Consider the following 15,625-nt stretch of genomic DNA (forward strand, 5'->3'; position numbering starts at 1 on the left):
AAACAGCTGAGGCTGCTGCTCCCTGGGTAAGGCTCCCCCCGCAATGTGTGGTCAGAGCTACAACCCAGGGGTAGCAGCCACGACTGCTAGAAAATGTATTACACTACAGTCAATCACATAATATAAGCTCCCTCGAGTTATATAGAAACAACAGTGATAAGACACAATTGATAATATCAATATAATATCAATATATATATATATATATATATATATATATATATATATATATATATATATATGTTGAAGCAATAAGTAAACACCTAAGAAAAATGCCACAAGAGTTAAACATCACTCAGTGAGGTATAAAGAAAAGGGGTGAAAAGGGAGAGATAAGAAAAAAGCCAGGAAGGTAGAGGTTTGAATGACAAGAATTGCACAGATCAGAAGTATGGTACAACAAGACAGGGGATATGACGATACAGTATTTAAAGGAACATATTGAAAGATAATTGTTCATTCAATCCTCTGGGGTTCACTGTATCCAGTTTGAATATCCACTGTGTCTTGATTTGTAAAAGGCGTTTGCCTCTGTCTCCGCCCCGCATGTCATCCGGGACATGGTCGATGATGGTGTAACGCAGGTTAGCCAGGTTGTGTTTAGCTGTCACAAAGTGTTTGGCAACTGGTTTTTCCACTACTTTGATAGGGCTTCCCGTATGCCAGTGCGGTGTAGGGTAATCCGTTCCTTGAACGTCCTGATGGTCTTACCCACATACCCAAGACCGCATGGGCATGTTATGAGATAGACCACATAAGAAGACGAACATGTGAGAACATGTTTAATAGGTATTTTGCATCCTGTGTGGGGATTATTGAAGGTTTTGCAGGCAATCAGGGCGCTGCAAGTCGTGCAACCTATGCACCGATAACAACCAGCTGGTTTCCGTTGGGTACCGGGGGGGGGGTCTCTTGGAGATGTCCGTCCGACAACCCAATCCCTGATGTTTTTACCTCTGGTGAAACAAGACATCAATCGGGTATTCTTATATATATATAGATACAGAAGTACCAACACACTCGCCATTCCTAAGAACAGCACCCACTTCCCAGGATGGGGTGCAGTGGCCTTTGACCACACACTCTAGTAAATACAAACACAATTAAATAAATAATGGGGTTTTAGTTCATGAATTGATCAATGCATTGATCAATTCATGAACTAAAGCCCCATTATTTATTTAATTGATTATTTGAATGTTAAGGTGAGTCAGTTTGTTGTAGTGAGTGCTGGGCCCCCTGTATTTATGTATATATATATATATATATATATATATATATATATATATATTATATATATTTATATATATATGTATATACAGTCCACAGTGACCGGCACTACCTCTGCGTCGATCCAATAGTACTTTTACCTGGTGCCTCCCTGTCAGGAGCTTGTCCTTGAATATACAATGTAGGCAAGAAGGTGGCACTCCCGGTTTTAGCAAGTGAAACAAAAAGCAATTTATTGCTAGTACAGGTCCTCTGACATGTTTCGGGCACAATCCGCCCATCCTCAGGGATCCCGAAAACATGTCGGAGGACCTGTACTAGCAATAAATTGCTTTTTGTTTCACTTGCTAAAACCGGGAGTGCTACCTTCTTGCCTACATTGTATATATGTATATATATACTAGAAACAGCCACCTGGGTGCCCTCCGAGGGTGATTGTAGAATGCAGCTCACAAGCAAGCAGTGGCACTCGACAGGAATTTTCAATAGTGTCAAAACAGTGGTTTATTTATCCAATGTTTCGGGGCTCCAAACTGTTCCTTTATATATATATATATATATATATATATATATATATATATATATATATATATATATATATATATACACACATATATATATCTTCAGTCATGCATTTCCATTTTTCACGGTGTGCCACATACAGAAATACTTCGCCATCCTACGCGACTTCATCAGGGGAAGTGAATGTATCTAATATGATAGTATGAATAGTATAGATATAAACTGCTATTCCTCTATTTCATGCAGTAATATGCTGCAGTAGAACAGGTAGATGAAATTTTATAGTAGGTAGTTTTATGATCACCTAGTTCACAAGAGGTCTAGGTTCCCAAAAAAGATATTCACTAATAAGCAGATGTTACTCCACAAACAGAAATGCAGATTTTTCTGAAGCTCAGAGAGAAGTGTGCTGTGTATCACATATATAAATATATCTCTAGTGTCCGCGAGTCTCCGAAACACTGCCATCTTCTGGCTGAAAGTGAAACTACATTTCTTTCTCACACATGCACAAACATAGAAGGTAGCAGACTAGCTTTCAAAGTTTTTGCTTTGAGCGGGCTTACTAGTGTGTGTGTTTTTATATATATATATATATATATATATATATATATATATATATATATATATATATATATACAGGGCTATTTTTCTGCAGGCTCCAACAGGAACTGTGGCCCTTATTCTAGTTCACTCTTTCTGACAAAATATTTCTTAGATGGACAAAACTATGTGCACTGCAGGTGAGGCAGGTGTTACTTGTGCAGAGATAATTAGATTTGGGTGGGGTTTTACACCTGCCTCACCTGCAATGCACATGGTTTTGTCCATCTAAGAAATATTTTGTCAGAAAGAGTGAACTAGAATAAGGGCCATAGTTCCTGCTGGAGCCTACAGAAAAATAGCCCTGTATATATATATATATATATATATATATATATATATATATATATATATATATTCATGCAACTCCCAGCAGTGTTGTACACATTAAAGGTATCCACCCTTTGATAGTTTTTTACTTAATGAGCAGGGTAATGTGCTGCCATTTTAAAGGTTGGTCATCAGATCCTCTTCAAGTTTGTCTGGCTGACAATCACTTTTCAACACAACTTAAAAGCTCCTATGCCGCTACTATTATATAACACATAGTATGGCACACCTATTTTAATAAGAACGTATCTATCTGCTGCAGTAAACCTAATGTGGGAGGGCTATGTGGCTCAGGGGACACCTCTGTATGAAATTGTTATAGCTAATCTTATGTGTGCTCTTTCAGTTGCTGTGGGTTCTCCTCGGTGCCACCTTTCTAGGTCTTTTGTGCCAAAGGCTGGCAGTGCGGCTCGGAGTGGTGACTGGCAAAGATTTGGCTCAAGTCTGCCGTAATTACTATCCAAAGGTATGATTATGATATGTATCAAAAAAATATAATATTAAGTGGGAATTCCATAAGAGGTTATGTATATTTCAGTGACTATAGTATTTGGACTGATTGTGTCATAGTAGCTCTGTCTCTTACTTTACAATGCCTATACAGGTATATTAAAGTCTTATTCCGTGACCAGGTGTGGACAACAAGCTTTTTCAGGTGGCCATTAGTGCCACTTGATTTTCGGGAGCCTCACGGGAATTCCAGGGAGAGTAGGCGAGAAATTGAACATTAATTGCCTATGTGATAACAGGCAGTGTATCTCTTCTTAGAGGGAACAAGGGCAAAATTTACTAAGCTGCCGTGTTCCATCTGAGTTACTCGGCTGGTTACGAACGTGATCGGTTGTGTTTTGTGTGAAAAGAAAGCAGCTTATTTACTAAGCTGCTGTGTTCTCAGCATTCATCTTTTCCAATAGTGAAGTGATTAGTGTTTGGCTGCTGAGCTTGCCATTAGCCAACCACTGTTGAACATGAAGCTTGCACGGATCGGATTGATGCTTCTATATATAAATTATGAAAGAAAGAGTTTAAAAAAATAAAATAATTGGGGTCATCCCTCCTAAGCATAACCTGCTCCAGGCTCCTTGAGCTGATACAGGTTCCATAAATACAGTGGAAATAAAGATGAAGGGTGGGATGAAATGAGGGCTGATTTTGTCAGGTCCAAAAAAAAAAAATCGCTCCAATTCAGAAGTTAGAATGTCAAAAAAATGTATCCATTAGAGAGTAATTGTGCCTTTCCGGGTGAACTAGAATAACCCCCTCTGTTTGCAAATAGAATGCAACATCTCACAAATTTTACACCAAGATGCGTCTGACTTTGAGCAACTTTTTCAGGGATGTTAAACAGTCTCTCACTACATATGCTTAGGAGGGGGCACCCTCCTTTTTTTTTAAAAAACTTTTCTTTTCATTTTCATACAGAAGTACTCTACAGATCTTACTGATCTGTGCATGCTTCTCCAAACTCAGCTGCCAAAAAGTGGTCTATTTGAAATTTATATTTTGAACTGAATTATCGGTAGTTTGTTGATGCGAATGATAGTAAATGTACCCCCTGGTGTTTTTTACCCCTCCATTAACTCTGTCCATTAACTCTGTCTATCACATCCATATCACGCAGGTGCAAGTAAGTACTAAGTTATTCTCATAGAATCAAGTCAGTGACAACGAGCAGTGATGGCAAAAGAGGGTGAATAATTACCCAGGCCCAGGTCTGATTAAGGGGCCTGATGGGGCTGCAGTGTGGCCTGGAAGGTGCTTAAAGTGCTATTTTGTCTGTATTTTATTCTAAGGGTGCATGACCACACCTCCTATGATTAGGCCACACCCTCTCAACAAGTAATCAGGTTTCAATGTTAAAATTATGTAAACCCTTAAGGGTTAAATTGTATCATATTGAATTGATATCAAAGTGAAACTTAACTGTGTTTAAGAAGTTTACTTAGTTTTACATTGAATTGGACAAAGGCTCTTGCTATTGGTAAATACCGGTTATACCGGTTATATTTCTTGATCCGTTTATAGTAACAGATTTATTGTTAGAGCTATTAAAATGACAACTTAGAATATCACAACATTTGGATTATTAAAGATTCAGCATTGTATCAGTGCTGTAACAGGAAGGCAGTGCACTCTGTGCTGGCCGGCCACTTGGGCAAATGTTGTCTTGAAATCACACTGAGGGGCAGGCAGTCGCGGCTCTTACCTCGGCAGAGGAGAAGGGCTTCCGCGATGCTGCCCCCTCCAGTGCCGCCACTGCTGGTCCCGATTATCGTTGCGGGACCGGCACATGCACAGTACCCTCTTTGGTACTGTGCATGCGCTGGCCCCAGCTTCTATGGAGCTGCTTCGGGAGCAAACCCGTTGAATGTTATTGACAGTCCCAGGTCCAGCGCATGCGCAGTATCGTCTGTGGTACTGTGCATGCGCAGAACCCATTTTTAGGGGCTGCCCCGCAGCTGTGCATAGAGAGGCATCCCAGAGGGAAGGAACACCTCCAACCAACAGCTTCCATGCAGGTATATTTATGTATTTAATCCCGCTTATTTTGGTGTTGTTCCACCTATGTTTGATTTGTGAGGCCATTTCTAGCAATTTTTCCAGGGCCACTTTTAGTTCCAAACTAGCCCCTGTGCCCTGGGTGACAGCGCTGCTTGCAAACCCCTAGTTACTGCCATGTACATACTCTCCAGCATTTCTCAGTAAAAAAAATGGTACAGATAAACTAAAGCGGCTGGCCGGTTATTGCTAACTGAAGAGAACCACAGAAGCGGGAGGGAGCTGACTGGCACTCTGTCTCCCTGCAGCACTGCTATAGAAATCCGGTTGCTGCACCTTGTACCAAATGGTTAAGCCACTGTTTACCAGTAAAGGCCATGCTACAGCTGCAGGGTGTACATGTAACCAGTTTTGAAAAAAAAAATGTATGGAGAGCCCTTTAATAATCTGACTAGAGTTTGTCCTGTTTCAAATATAATTTCCATATTATGATACCTAAGGCTGGGTGTAGATTGCATGACTGTGCTTATGGATGACTGAGGATGCCCTATTCCAGTGGTTCTAAAACTGTGGGTCCAGACCCCAAAGTGGGTCGCGACCATCTCAGCATGTTGTCGCGACTCCATATTGCTGACCATCAGGCTGATGATTTCTCTAATCTGATTAGATTAGATTTCTCTAATCTCTCAGCCAGTGATCCAAGTAATTTCAAAAATCAGTTGAATTGTCTGTTACTTCAGAATCCTTGCATCATTTTGTACCTCCACAATGCTGCCATGCATGTGCAGTCTGCTTACCGCACATGTGTGATGACTGTTCTGTGCTAACTTGCTGGGGTCCTGTAATAATTGTTATTGTCTGACAGGGTCCCAGATCAAAATAGTTTGAGAACCGCTGCCCTATTCTATTGCAAGGAAAAAAAAATATTTTTTATAATTGTGCAGAAGATCATGTGCTACACATATGTCCATCAATCGCAGGTTATGAATGTTTCCACTTTTTTTTATTATTAACCTACATTTTTAGTTCTCATCTTTATATATGTGTCTTTACAGTTTTTATATATCCCTGATCTCTGTGTGGTTCAGATATTTTCAAACACCCCTGAGATTGTCACTCTGCTGACATTTATGATACTGTATTTAGATTGTTACTGGTTTCTTCTCAGGCCCCACGCTGGATACTGTGGTTTTTAGTGGAAATAGCCATAATTGGATCAGACATGCAGGAAGTGATTGGGACAGCCATTGCATTCAGCCTCCTGTCTGCTGGTCGGTAAGATGCCCTTTCCCACAATGCATTATGGTTTATTCTTTGCACCATAATTTTAATATATAGAATATATAATATTCCTGGTAAGTGTCTGTCTGTTTGATAGGGCTAATCTCTAGAACTGCTTGATGGATTCTGATGGAGTTTTCACAGTTTTAGAGAGCATCTGTTGGGGTAGGTAGACGTGTATGAAACATTAATCAGTGACAAAAGGGAGGTAAACAGTGACAATTGTAGAAAGTGTGACAATTTCACTCAGAGAAGACTGGTAGTGCGCTATACTGTGCACAATGACCAAGAGTTGTACCACAGTAACTGTACTGCAGGGGTGATTAACATTAGCTTCCCTGTCCCTCCGCCCTCTCATAGAATTACCACAGCTCATCATTCACATATATCCCCAACCCCTAACCTCTCCTTAATGCTCCTCTCTCATCTGCTTCCATAAGTCACAAATATTATAGGCAAGTATTAACCATGGGTGACCCCTGTCTACTCAATTGTGCCTTTAACCCAACCCATGAGTGCATCTTCCTCCTACCTTCCCATGTGCACCTATAATCTTCCCTTCCCATATGTGAGAGGGTCTCTGACTTCTACCTCTCTATGTGCACCTATCATCTTTTTTTGGTGTCAATTTGTAGATCACATGGAATCCAAATTAGTTTACTGTGGCCCTTCGCATGGCTTCCTTCCATGCTTCGGGTAAGCTTTAACATTACCAATCAGAGTCTATGTGGATGGTAAAGTATGAAAAAGTCCAAAAAAGGAAAAAATTCCCAAAAACTCACGTTGACCTTTCCATGTGTCGACCACTGCCATGTCGACATTTTGCTTGTGCCAAAGTGCTGTCTGTGTCGACCTTGTGCATGTCGACCTATAGACCTAAACACTGTCAACCGGATGCAGCATAAAGACAGTATTTAGCATTCATTGTGCCGTTGATTTTTTTGCATTTCTGATATTGGGGCCAAATGTAATAGGGTGTAAGAATCAGAAAGTGACATTAAAGCAGCAATCGTTTACATGGCAAAATCAACCTGTTTTTTTTTTCCCCAGTGTAAATGATTGCCGCCTTAAAAAAAAAATGGGAAAACGTTTCTAAAATCTCTTACTTTTAATTCTCACTCCCTATTACATTTGGCCCTGGGTCTGATTTATGTTTCTAAATAAAGCAAGCAAGCAACTTGTGTCTAAAACAAACAATGTTGCCATTCAAGGGGAACTAATACATAAAAAAAAATATAATCTGTGCAGTGTATATACTGTCTGTTTTTGAATGTAGCCCACAAATGTAAGACAGCTTTATTGTTATACTACAATTTTGATTTCAGTTTTAACACACTCAAAAACGACTCTCATTTACCATTGGAATTATGCTGTAAAGGTATTCAGATGATACCATGGTTGACACCATACAGTCGACATGCATTAGGTTGACAAAAAGGTTGACAGATGTTTTATGGGTTTTTCCATGTTTTCCCAACATGTGCTTGATTTACTATTGACATTGTCACCTATAGGGAATAGTGCCTGAAGCTGGAAGCATGGCAATCATACACATTTGTACTGATGGTGGTAACATGACATGGAGTAAATATTTGGCTTAAAAAAAAAAGTCAGGTCACGCCATGCCGGTTGAAGTAGGCAGGAGTGATCCAGCAAGAGGTGAGGGGTAGTGGCAGCGTGTTGGTCAGTGCGGTGGAAGTGGCGAGTGGGTCTCTCACTCCCGCTGCTGCTGGCTAGTGGACAAGCACTGACGGCGAAGTGCCGTATCTCTACCTCCCTTCCCTTCTTTGAAAAAGCCCCCTAGTCGGGCGAAACGCGTTAGAATTTGGACCCAGTAACCTGTTTGGAAGTGTCGACACAGCCTCAGTCAACCTACATCCCCTGTTGATATAATCTACTCAGGCAGTGACACCCACGCCACTTCCAGCTTCTTCACGCTGACTCAAAGCCGCAGCATAAGCCACATCAATCGGGAGAATGCCGGGAGGTAAAGGTACGGCACATCGCAGCAGCGGGAGTGAGAGACCCGCTCGCCGCTTCCAGCGCACGGACCAACACGCTGCCACTACCCCTCTCCTCCCAGCGGGACACTCCTCGTATCACCGCCATCAGATCGCCAAGGGTGAGACTAACGTGCTAAATGCACGCAATTACATACAAACCCTATATATATAAAAAGTTACTTTCCTTTTACTTTATTCCTCTTTTATTTGTGGCCATTTGACAATTAACGGGCTAAAATCAGCTCTCTTGAAATTATAAATCATCCAATACGGAGTATACAAATATCTGCTGAAAGTCACGTGGCTCTTTTGCATTATCCATTATTCAAAGTGTTTACAATATTTTTTATATATATTTTTATATATATTTTTATGTATTTTTTTCTATTGTGTTTTGTGTACACATATTGATACAATGCACTAGTACATATATTGCTTTAGGTGGCCGCCTATTTAGATATATTGTTTATTTAATGTTTATTAATAAATTGCAAATTATTTGCTTTTAAATACAAACACTAGTGTATTTGTTGAGAGCTGCAGCTTATTGCACACATATATATATATATAAAAAATATATACATCATTCAATTTTATATTTTTCCAAACATTTTGTTTTTTTTGAGTGGTCAGTTAGCGCCCAAATCCCCCTCTGCTGTTCAGGGGGTATATTTATCGTTTGATCCAGCAAGAGGGACTCATGCCTCAGCTGCCCGGACTTAGGTGCTGAGAGAGATACATTACCTTCCCCCAGCAGACTTGATGGTTGGACAGCTATGGAGAGGTGACGTGGCAGGTGGGACCCCATGATAAGGAGGCGAAGCACCGGAAACAAGTATAGGCGCCGGACAGTTCAGGGGGACGCACAGGGAGACACACTGGATGCTGTGCACCGAGTGCCCGGAAAGGAGCGTGGGGAGCGGCGCAGACCGCACAGAAACCGGCTCCAGACCCCTGCAGCAACAAGAGGGGAGAGACGGAGCACCGGGAACAGCCGCCTGCGGGAGAAAAGAGAGAGCATGCAGCCATAGAGGTGAGACGCTGAGCCCCCCTTCCCCTATCGCATCCACACTGAGGGACAGTGGAAAGAGGAGGAAATAAAATATGTCTCCAAAAAGAGCCAACCCCCCTCTAGGCACTTCAGCTAATTTCTTTAAACCCTCTACCCTGAAAGAAAAAGAACATCAGAAAGGAAGACAGGAAGACTTGTCTATATCTGCCCAATCAAATAACTTCCACAAAAATCAAATCCAATATCACCAGAACCTGAGAGAGAGGATGAAATGGATGAATCGATTACATTGCGAAAGATGCTCCAATTGATATCAGAATTGAAAAAAGATATCACCACTGAACTCTCATCCACAATACATGAAATAAAAAAAGAGATTGTTGATTTAGGAAGTAGAACGGACCAAATGGAGATTAAAATTACAGAGATAGTAAAATCTCACAACAAACTCCTAAATAGACAAAAGTGTACTCAAGAAGAATTAAGAGCTTTGAGGGAAAAGACAATGAATTTAGAAGATCGATTAAGGAGAAATACTCTTAAAATAAGAGGAATACCAGAGGACATACAAACAGAGGATTTAGAACAGCATGTCCAAAAAGTATTCCAAAAGCTACTTCCTGACACACCGGCCTCAAAAATATTGATAGACCGGATACATAGATTACCCAAAGCAAAAAGGGCTCCTAAAGATGCGCCCAGAGATGTGATTATGAAAATACACTATCCACAAATAAAATACCAAATCTTGAGAGCTACGAGAGATAAAGCTATGACAGAGACTCTGGGTACATGGCAGATGTGTAATGATCTATCAGCTGAAACCATGATGAAAAGAAGATCCCTAAGCAAGATTACAGCAGCACTAAGAGGCGCAGGGATCGCGTAAAAATGGGGCTTCCCAGTGAAATTGATAATCCATTATCAAGGGTCCTTCAAAATTATTAACTTAGAAGAAGAAGGACTTAATGCACTTAACGAATGCGGAATTAGATACCCAGAGAGAAGAGTGGTGTCCCCCAACCATTCCGTGAGGAATGGACTAGAGTTGGACAGTAAAACAAAATCTGTGTAAAATTTGTAGTCATTAAATTGGATGGGATTGGAGGAAACATAGCTCCCCATATCCCCCCCTCCCCCCTAAAAAGCCATGCGGAGAGAGAGAGAGAGAAAGAGAGAAAGAGAGAAAGAGAGAGAGAGAGAGAGTGGAAGAAAAGGAAGAGGAAAAGCCCCTCCCCTTTTATTCCTTTCTCTCTGTAAGAGAATAAAATATAAAATAAAGTATAAGAATATAATAATTCTACATCATTGAAAGCGACACATAAGGTCACGGTTAGAGAGAGGAATATATGTTTTATTATATACACTAAAAGTTCCCAAAGGAGAATGATATCACTATCACTGGCACTAATTACATAGATATATGTTTTATATTTATTTACTATATCTTTTTTCCTATTTTAAGAATATAAAAATGTAACATAAAAAGCCACGATTGAAATAAGAAATACATGTTTTACTATGCACATTAATTCCTTTTTTTTAATATCACTAACACTGTCACGAACTACACAGAAATATATTGAATGATGCATTTGTTTATTATGCGATATATAAAATGGTTGAAGAGAGGGATATAGGTTCCATTATGCAATTGAACTCCTTTATAGGAGAATGATATTACTATCACTACCGCGTCTAATATAGAAATATGTTTTATGGAGCGCTGATGCGACACGTCGTCACTTTAACAGTGTTGATATTGGAATAGGTTTGCGGTCTGGGGGGACTGACGTGCCGCATCAGTGTACCAAGGTGCTTTTGAGGGAAATATAATAAAGTGGGTAGAGGTATACAGAAATGTATTTAATGATGTATAGGTTTATTATGCGATATATTAAATGGTTGAAGAGAGGGATATGGGTATATGTTTTATTAGGTAAATTAAACTCCTTTATAGGAGAATGATATTATTATCAGTGCCACATATCATATAGAAATATGTTTAATGGTGTGCTGATGACACAGGTCGACACTTTAATTGTGTCTGTATTTCAACATGTTTGTGGTCTGAGGGGGTTGACCTGCCGCATTAGAGCACCAAGATGCACCTGATGGAAAATGTATTTAATTGTGTAGTGGTTTAAGTGTTTTTTGTTTTTTTTAGAAGAGGTGGGAGGGAGGAGTGGGGAGGAGAGGGAGATCTAAAATAGGGATAGAGATGGAGGGTAGGAAAAAGAATGACAGTATGGTAAAATATATTCTGGAGCACATAAGGTGCATGTAAACATAAAGTTGTGAAATATAGGCGTTGGGTTGGGAAACCACTACCTCCTGAAAACAAAAGGAGTCTCAATGTATAGAGACCAAAACGGCTCTAAGAACAACAATAGAGCACAAAATATGTGTCAATGTAAATGTAGATGTAAATGTTGTAAGTTTCAGATTTTAGAGAGTATGTTGAAATGCCAGGTACGAAGGTTAAGAAGAGAAACTCAGGGATTGGAAATAGGAAGAAAGCTGAAAAACCCAGATAAGGATGATAAAAGGAAGAGAGACAGAAGCAAAAGTAAAAGAAAGAAGCATGGTTAAGATATTGACGATTAACGCAAAAGGCCTGAACTCACCTCAGAAAAGGAAAAGAGTTCTCCAATATTTATATACGCAGGAAATAGAGGTAGCAGCAATACAAGAGACTCATATTTCCAGACTTAAGGCGCCCAGAATGGGAGATCATAATTATACTAAAGCTTACATTGCAAGTGACATATGTAAGAAGAGAGGAGTGGCAATCCTTTTTTAAAAAAACCCTATACATTTTGAATTAGAACTACAAATCTTAGATAAACAAGGTAGATATATTATACTGAGTGGAGCAATAGAAGGTCAAGAAATAACATTCATAGAAATGTATGCACCTGACTCAGCCCAAGATATTTTCCTGAAGAAAGTACTGAAGCAACTAGAACAAGTATAAAAAAAACAGTAATTATGTTAGGGGATCAGAATGTTATGTTAGACCCACAGATGGATAAATCGGCAATTAAAAATATCAAAAAACCTCCAAACCCTCCAACGATACCTGGAGGGTGTAAAACCTAACCACTAGGGATTATACCTTCTTTTCTAATACACATAAGACATACTCAAGAATTAATTTAATATTAACAGATAAAAATACACTACTACAAATTAAAAAAGCAGAGATTTTACCAAAAAACATGGTCCGACCACGCTCCGGTAATGATAATTTGGGACAATAAAAAAAGGATACCCAAGCATAGAACTTGGACGATACCAAACTATTTGATACAAAGACCTGATATAAAAATAACAACTAGAAGAGACCATAGAACAGTTTTGAAGCACAAACTCACCAGAAGAAACCAATGAGCTAAATTTTTGGTGTACTTTAAAAGCAGTGTTAAGAGGGGAAATTATCCAAATAAACTCCAAAGTGAGGAAATGGGAGCAGGATATACAGACACAGCTACAAGACCAAGTAAAAAGAAGAAATACAAAAAAAAGATAAAATATTAGGAAAATTAAATAGATTAAGGGCAGAAATAGGAAATAAAAATATAAAACAACTAAAAAGAAATATGCTGAAATTTCAACCAAGTCTATACTTTGAGGGTAATAAAGCATCCAAATTATTAGCTAATAAAATAAAAGGTAGGCACGTGAGATAACAAATAAGAGAAATTACAACAAAAACAGAGCAAAAATTACAAATCCATTGGAAATAACAAATGTATTTGCAGAATATTACAAACACTTATATAATCTAAAAATGGATAAAGGAACAGCTTAACCAACAGAAGAAGAAATAAATATTTTTTTTTATGAAAATAAAACTCCCAAAATTAGCTACGGATCAGATTACAAAACTGAATAAACCCTTACTAGACCAAGAATTGAGGGAAGCAATTAAAATGTTAAAACTAAAAAAAGCTACAGGACCCGATGGATTCAGTAATGAATTCTATAAGACATTCCAGAAACAATTAGGACCAATTTTAATACTCACATTTGAAGAAGCTATAAAAAAGGAAAAATTTCCACCAGAAATGCTAGAGGCCAGATTAGTGACAATTCTAAAAGAGGGTAAGGAACCAAAATATGTACAAAATTATAGACCAATAGCTTTGTTAAATACAGACATAAAAATGTATGCAAAAATTATAGCGAACCGACTGAATACGCACCTCCGGCTTCCTCAGGAGCAAGTGTTGGAGCCGGAGGTGTATATTCCGGGGAAACGCGTTGAGCACAACTAAACCTGCTGACTTCATCCATTGAAAAGTTACCTGTTTATCATCCCTCTGACGTCTTTAGAAACATCTGTATAAAATCTTGTGGGATATCTGCTTTGTTCCTAAATCATGGATAAAAAGGAAGATCGTCGAATGGGAACCTTGAGCCTTTGAAAATATAGGGCAACTCAGAACAACAAAGTCACAGATACCTGGACATACATCTCACCAGAAGTATTGGATGGTAATTTTTCATTACACCTGTCAGCTCTAAACATCTCTCCCCTATTTAAGGGAATATCCATACGTTATCATCATCCAAGCGATTCCCTTTTTTCAAAACGATTCACTTTTATTCATATTGTTATTTTTATATAAAATTTCGTACAAATGTACTATGTGGTAAATCATTTTTATTAAAATTATTGTTATAGAGAACCATGTAATTATTGAATCAGCCAGCGCTGGCACACATCTTCTTGTTTCTATAATCTCCATTTAGGGTCTGACCACCTTGTGCCAGCAGCTGTTGATTGCGCACTACACACCACTTGTTTTTTTACAATTAAAGAATAATGACAATATTAAAAACTACTTTTTATTGTTTATTCAAACAACATGTAACATAAACAAAAGTGGATATTGGGTGGGATGTTGTAAAACTCGCCGCCCCCCTTCGCCGGACATTGCATTATTAATAACGGCATATGTTGTAACATATGCTGTTATTAACGCAAGGGACAGCTCTTGCGATAAGAGCTGTCCCTTGCGATGCTGTGCCGGCACTGGACTTCCGGGTCTGTGACCCGGGAGTCCATCTGCGCATGCGCAGACCCCGGCGACGGCCGCAGGGCACGCTGGGAGGGATCCGTGACGGATCCCTCAAACAGCGCTGCGGTAAGAAGCCCATAGGCTTCTGCAGGGAATCGCCAGCTTTTGCTGGCGATTCCCTCCACAGCGCGGTCTCTGTGGAGGGACAGTACAGCATACAGAAATGCGGTAAAAACCCCGATAACGGGGTTTTTACCGCATTTCTGTGATAGAGAATCTCCCCCACAGTGAGATATTAAAAAAGCACATGCGGGGTCAACTAGCTCCTGCCTTGACTTGGTTTATTTAATTGGTTATAGATGGCACTTGATATTCCTTTATTAAGTAAATCTGTATATTGGGAAAAGTGTCTCTTTCTATCTTCTTGGTATTCTATTGTCAAATCTGTGTCTGTGAGTCTGATTGAGAATTCCTCCAGATCGCTTCTCTGTCAAACTATAATTATATGTAGTACCAGGTATGTGGCAATGCTGTTGGATTTATGTGTGTAGTAGGTGTCCGTATTATACTGTTCAACCCTGACCGTGACTGTTTTACCAGTTGGCAGTGTAAGAATATATTATCACTTCCGTGATATGGTACTTTTTCATCCTGTCAAACTTTTGTGCCTTTTGACTTTAACTTGTTGACCTTTTCTCTGTCAATCTTTTGTATCTGTCGACTTAAAGCATGTCAACCATATGTTGTCAACCTGTTGACTGTCTACCTAGAGATTGAAGATTGAATATACCACACCAGCTATAATCCCTTTAATATTTATTTTCATAAATTTACTTCTCAATATTCTTATTGTTTCTTGCAGAATTCCCCTTTGGGGTGGTGTCCTTATCACCATCATTGATACTTTATTCTTTCTGTTCCTAGATAAATATGGTAAGTTTACAAAGATGTGAGACTTTCAATGTTTCTGAATGTTGATGATGTGATCATATAAGTGGCTCCTTTAGAGCATGAGTTAATGATGAATGGATTCTCATTTACAATTTGTTGCACTACACAAATTACTTTTTTTATATAATGTATGTATATATGGGATGCGGTCAGCATCCCATCGCTCA

At 39.2% G+C, this 15,625-nt stretch overlaps 1 protein-coding gene across 1 annotated transcript in view; it reads left to right on the top strand.

Annotated features, from left to right (window-relative positions):
* SLC11A1 (solute carrier family 11 member 1) overlaps nucleotides 1–15,625 on the top strand; it is a 90,077-nt gene that overhangs the window by 49,321 nt on the left and 25,131 nt on the right. Inside the window, exons 4-6 of the mRNA XM_083153706.1 lie at nucleotides 3,032–3,151; nucleotides 6,353–6,459; nucleotides 15,370–15,440. Coding sequence (XP_083009832.1) covers nucleotides 3,032–3,151; nucleotides 6,353–6,459; nucleotides 15,370–15,440 — 298 coding nt within the window. The remainder of the gene's footprint in view (nucleotides 1–3,031; nucleotides 3,152–6,352; nucleotides 6,460–15,369; nucleotides 15,441–15,625) is intronic.

The sequence above is a fragment of the Crinia signifera genome, chromosome 7 (genome assembly GCF_055691185.1).
Source record: "Crinia signifera chromosome 7, ASM5569118v1, whole genome shotgun sequence".
In the NCBI taxonomy this organism is placed as follows: Eukaryota; Metazoa; Chordata; class Amphibia; order Anura; family Myobatrachidae; genus Crinia; species Crinia signifera.